The sequence below is a fragment of the Muntiacus reevesi genome, chromosome 2 (assembly GCF_963930625.1).
Source record: "Muntiacus reevesi chromosome 2, mMunRee1.1, whole genome shotgun sequence".
Taxonomy (NCBI): domain Eukaryota; kingdom Metazoa; phylum Chordata; class Mammalia; order Artiodactyla; family Cervidae; genus Muntiacus; species Muntiacus reevesi.
This window is the reverse complement of record NC_089250.1, coordinates 146,965,751-146,971,750: the sequence shown is the minus strand read 5'-3', so window position 1 is coordinate 146,971,750 and position 6,000 is coordinate 146,965,751. Positions and strand designations below refer to the sequence as shown.

At 45.5% G+C, this 6,000-nt stretch overlaps 1 protein-coding gene across 7 annotated transcripts in view; it reads left to right on the top strand.

The window, feature by feature from the left end:
• The first annotated feature begins 810 nt into the window (after window positions 1-810).
• The window catches only part of STN1 (STN1 subunit of CST complex), a 38,550-nt gene continuing 33,360 nt past the window's right edge, over window positions 811-6,000 (top strand). For 6 of the 7 annotated variants that reach the window (XM_065923266.1, XM_065923265.1, XM_065923267.1 and 3 more), the window contains exons 1-2: window positions 811-1,061; window positions 1,525-1,716. In XM_065923266.1, coding sequence (XP_065779338.1) covers window positions 1,584-1,716 — 133 coding nt within the window. In that variant the 5' untranslated portion in view covers window positions 811-1,061; window positions 1,525-1,583. The other variant, XM_065923262.1, reaches the window with a different exon arrangement.

Here is a 6,000-nt window from a genome sequence, read left to right as displayed (position 1 = left end):
GACCTATACCCCTTCTGCCATTTTAGAGAGTTCCTGTAAGTTAGGAAGAATTCCTGCCATCTCAAGTAATGTCATGATGTGGCTTATTTATTTATGGGTAACATGGCTATCTTTTCTCACCCTTAATTGGGGTTACAGGGGACAGGCACCATCAAGACGGCCATAATTTAATAAAAAGCCAGTTTTCAAAAGTCTTAAACACACAACATCCTGGAGTACACACAGAATAAGAGGAAAGGAGACAAAATTTGTCATGGTCTTGCAAAGAAGGCTAGTCTCCGGCAGAGCCGAGGCCTCACATTCACTCAAGAGCTCAAGTTTAGGTACCAACATTATCTAAAGTGAGGCGTACAGTATCAAAGAGTGGGTGTGTTAGTAAATCATTTATCAAGTGTAAATAAATATTTAAAATACCACAATGTAACCCTGCTTTTGGTATTGCTTTATTTGTTCATTTAACATATCAGGGAAGGAAACAAAAAAGTCTGACCCAGTCCGAACCTCTTGGAGGTCGTGGGTCAGGGTCCCACCACTAACGGAGTCGGGATGAAAGGCGGACTTAAGAAGACAGGGACTGGGCAACAGGAGTTTTAGGGCCGGCTTCCAGGCCTCGGAGATTTGGGTTCTGCGCTTCCGCGGAGGCTCAAGAAAGTCGCTGTTAGAAGAAATGGACCCGTGAAGCCCTTGCCAAGGCCGGCCACCACCTGGAAAGGAGCATCCGGCTAGGCCGCAGCGGGATGCAAAATGGGGCGTGGCCGCGGGTAGAGAGGGGCGCGGCCTCGTTGGGAAGGGGCGGAGCCGCGGGCGGCGAGAAGGAAGGGCCTGGGCGGGGACACAGTGGTAGGTCCCGCGCGCGGGACGGTGTCGGGCCCAACCCCCCACTCCTTATCCGGGAGCACCGGAGGTGATTTCGGCCTAGTGCTTCTGTTCCGGGCGGGGTTGGCGGCGCCGCCTCCAGGCTTTGGGCGCCCGCGGACTCGAAGCGCCGGAAGGGCCGGGCCTGCGCGCTCCGAGGACCTGTGGGCCGACGGCGCGGGTGCTGCGGGAGGGGCCGCGACTGGGTCTGTTTTTCGTTTCCTTTTCCTCCCTTTCTCAGTCTCATCCCCGAGACCGGAAGGTGCAGGGGCCGGGCTACAAACGGTCCCACCCACTCTGCACCCTCTCGTGTCTGGCCACGAGGGTGCCCAATCCTCTCTGGAACCCACGTATTAAAGCGGCTTCGGGGTACGCATATATGGCCTTATGTCCCGCAAGTGAAAAGTTGTTTAGCCATTTAGAAGTGGGTACCTTGGAGAAGGAGAAATACTGCCGTAGGGCAGAGGAAAAAGCCTTGAGGAACTCAGGGGCGCTCACTGGAGGAACACCTCCTTCCTCAAGCCCTTGGCGCGCAGTTTGACAGGCCCGGGCCCCTGAGGTTACCCCTCCCAGTGTTCGGGATGCCGGCCCGGGGAACAGTTTAGGGGCCGTGACGATTTCAGTACCCAAGTTACCAGCTTTGCGTCCTGGTTTTTGTCTCCCATCTAGATCTCGGTTCTAGATGCTGAGTTTTTCAGGCTGGCTGGAAGCCACAGCCCAGTCTCCAGATGCAGTCTAAATCCAGCCAGTGTGAAGACGAAATTCCTTCCCTCTTGTGGGGTTTGGATCCTGTGTTTCTGGCCTTTGCAAAACTCTACATCAGGGATATCCTGGACTTGAAGGAGTCTGGCCAGGTACCAGGTATGTGGCTGGTCACCCAGGTGGCTGCTCTGGGCTGCATCTGCACCCCCCTCTCCCTTCCCCAAAAGCTGCAGAAATTTGGGGCTTAGGGCTTAGAAGAACCTTTCCAGTTGCAGCTTTGAAACTGACCTAACCTGCATCCTCAGACAAGTTGATTTCTGTGCAAGTTGAAAACAATCTAAATCTTTTTTAAATAGATGTTTGGGGGAGTAACTTTGTACTGAAGAATGTTTTTACTTGGGTTTGAGGTCTTTCATATTTAAAAATGCTCAGTTGTTTTTCTCTGGGCCTGTTTGTGGTAGAAAACTTAGGCCTTGCTTCTTTTTCTAACCACTTACCTGGCCTGGGTATGTGACTCACCTGTAAAGCTTAAGAGTCTTCTTTGTAAAGAGAGGATTAACTGTGCCTGATTTTCTTGTGGAGTTTGGTTTTGTTTTGAATAGATCAGAATCAAGATCAGAATCAAAATAATATGAACTCCCCAAGAGGAAAGACATCATCTGCCTTGTTCATCTATGTAATCCCAGCTCTTAAACAGTGCCTGGCCTTTAATGGGCTCTCAAATCATAGTAATTGGAGCAACAAAGCATTATAAAGTCAAAGAAATCATTTTTAAAATGAGTGGTGGTCACTAAAGATAGGATCTTCATACCTCCAAGTACAGCAAATACAGTTTAGGATAATAAGTAATTCACATAGCTATGGATGAATCTCACTTGTTTATTATGCTATATGAGAAGTTTGATTAAACTCTCTTTGCTATTTTGAATGAATAGCAAGCTATGAGTCAGAAGTAGTTAAGAATCTCAAGTATGTACAATTTTAATGAGACCATGTTTTGTGTGTTTCCCATGCTCAGTACCAATATGTTTGGATGACCTTATACTAAAGCCTTTTGTACAGATTTTTTCACCACACCTTTGTTTTCTAAGTATTGTTGGAAATGATCTGGTTGTTTCCTTGGAAGGCAGCCATCCTCCCTCTGTTGTCTGTTTCTCAGACCAGTCTGGTATTCTTCATAAGTTATCTCCTTGGGAAGAAATTAATTCACACCAAATGTCAGTCTTGCTTAAAGATCTTCTGTAGGTGTTCTAGGAAGTATCAGGGACGTGACAGGGGCTTAACTCTTCCTGTGGGTGAAGGACCTTATAATATATTAAGACATCATGGAAAACTGCTCCCAGTGATCTTTGTTATGTCACAAGTGGTAATGTTTCAGATGTCATTTTTAAAACGAAACTGTTGCCAAACCCAGGTTTGTGTGCCGCTTGCACAGCAAGACCAAAGAAACCAAAATGTTGGGGTTTGGAGCAGAGAAAGGTGTATTGGAAGGGCCAAGCAAGGAGAACAGGCATCTCAGGCTCAGAAAACCTGAACTCCCTTCATGGCTTTCAGGGAAGAGTTTTTAAAAGCAACATTTGGGATGAGGGCTACGGGGTGTATGACTTTCTTCTGATTGGTTGGTGGTCATGTAACAGGCTATTACCAGAATCACAACCATCAGTCTCCTGGTTCTGACCAGTCTGGGGTCTCAGCTTGGAGTTACCATCCTCCTGGGTGGGGGTTCTTATTGCCTGCAGAAGAACTCAAAGGTGTGAATCAGGTTGTTAGGTATACCCCTTAAGGGGAAACTGGGAGTCTGTTTTGTTTGCGGCACTATTGTTTCTTGACTGCTTGGACTTTGCTTCTGCATCCCCCACTCCCCTAATGAGTAACTGCTTGAATCTGCCCCTTTGGAACTCTGAACTCGGGGAAGGTCTAAGAGACTGAAACCTTTTTTTCTACGCAAAAAAAAGGACACAGAAATGCTTTTGTACCCAAGAGGGCCCCTGCAGGGCCCTGCTTCGTTTCAAAACTAAGTGGTTGAAAAAGTCATTAACCGTAATTTCACAGAGTGATCTTTAGACTATAGCATCCTGAAGGGTGGGAAGTAACTACTAGTCTAGGTTTTAGTTTTGTGTTGTTTTGCAGTTGTTGTGTTTGGTTTGGTTTTCATAAAGAAAAAAACTTTTATTTTGACCACATAAAATTTAGAAATGCTTAAACAGCAAAGAGTATCTTAAAACAACAAAAGTTAACCAAAAAATGACTTAAAAAAACAAACAAACAAATGTATAATGAAGAATTTGGGTGGCCTTTGTGGGAGGCTTCTGGAAGATCTTTGGATTTCTGGAATGACAGTGTTTTTGTTATTCACGGTGGACTCCTTGAGCCACGTCTGAGTTTATGCTAATGAGGTACCTCTTGCTAGGCCCCTAGGTAGTTTCAGGGTGGGGGCCTTCAAGGCCTGAAAAGCCAACCATGTGATTAAGAGGGTTGGTTTTGAGCCAGGTGACATCAATCCAACCCTGTGGGAGGGGAGGGGGACTGGAGATTGAGTTGTCAAGTGGGCAATGATTCAGTCAGTCTCTCTTGTGTAATGAAATCCTCATTAAAACTGTGGGCATTGAGGCTTGGGTGAGCTTTCCTGGTTGGTAATCACACATCAGTGTGTGAAGGCGATGTGTCCTGAGGACCTGGCAGCTTTATGCTTAGACTCTCCCAGACCTTGTCCAATGTATCTCTTCCTTTGGCTAGGCCCGGTTTGTCCCCTTCATTATAAAACTGTCTTAAGTATAGCGCCTTCCCGAGTCCTGTGTGTCATTCTATTAAAGTATCAGACCTGAGTTTGCCGTGGAGGGTGTTTGTAGCCAGTTGGTCAGAAGTGTGCGTGGCCTGAGGAGCCTCAAACTTGGGGCTGGTGCCCGAAGTGAGAGTCTCTTGTGGGAGACTGCCCTTAACCTGTGAAGTTCAACCTTACTCTGGCTAGTCAGCATCAGAATTGTCTTGCAAAATGGTTGCCAATTGTCAGCTCCCCTAAATTAACCTATGAATTTAGGGTTAAACTCATAGGATGTCGTGAACTTTGACTGTGGTGGTGATGTTGTTTAGGTTTGGGGTTTCGGTTTGGCTTGATTTGGTTTCTTACAGCTTATAGCATACAGAAATGGTCTTTATTATTCTGAATTTCTTTATCTATATCAAGCTTTACTGATGGGATAAAATAATAGAGAATCTTTTATTTGAATCAAAATACGATGCTTATATTATCTAATTGTAGAGGACCCAATGACATGGATATAATGTATTTATAAGAATTATATTAAATGAATAATGTGTTTTTAAAAAAATACTGTCTTAGGCATTTTAATGCTGTCAGACTTCAGTAACAGTATTTGTAGCATCAATTAAATAATAGCAGTTAGATCAACTCAGTGGACGTGAGTTAACTCTGGGAGTTGGTGAAGCCTGGGGTGCAGCAGTCCTCGGGGGTCTCAAAGAACCAGACACTATTGAGCGACTGAACACCGACAACAAGACCAAAAAATAAATCAAAGTTGCTTTTAAAAAAGAGAATAAAGGCCGATGGCTCGCAGTGGGTGTGGCTGTTCAGGTCACTGCTGTGAAAGCTGAATCAAAGCTGCCTGTGACCCTGGGTTCCTGAGCCCTCCCAGCATGACTGTCCTCCTTCCTGGGGACCTGACGATCCAGGCAATGGATCCCCTAAGGTGATTGGGGCTCTGGGAGCCGCATGTGGAGCAAAGGCAGCAGGAGTGAAAGGACCATTTCGCAAAGGCTGCAGGTTAAACTCATTGTCAGCTAGTATCTGTTGTGGTGATTTTCTTTTTTTTCTTTTTTCTTTTTTTTTTTTTTTGGTGATTTTCTTTTCTTTGCTCCTCAGGCTTTCTCTCGGTCCATAGAGCTGCCATCCAACTTCCTTTTCTCACAGAAGAGACTTGGTGTTGAGAGAAGGAAGTGGTTCTCTCCATTGCTTTTTCCATGTCCTCCTCCTCCTTCTGGAGGTTGTGCTTCTGAAGTGTATCATCTGAGTTTCTATACACTGGGGGTACTTCCTTCTCTACTTCCAAGCAGTGTATTTCCTCTTCACAAACAGTTTTCTCTGTGTGATTTTACTCAAACCATCTGTTATTTTCTGCTATATGGCTCCTTCACTGTTCTATCTTGCTTTTATGTTTTTCTTGTTATTATGCATCTTTGAGTGACTCTGGCCTTGAAGACAAGCATTGACAGTCTATGAGATGAAAGTTTAGGGGGCTCTCTTTTCTGTCTATTTTCAAGAAAGCCTACTGTATCCTCAAATGGAGACCTGTTCAGATTTTTTAAGTGTTGCCCCATGCAGAGGTGTATTCTCCATGTACGTGCCTTTTCCATGTAGTTCGGCCCAGGTGGAGCACCTTTTGGCTGGTGCTTTTCCCCTTCTTAAAATACATCCACTCTTTGTTA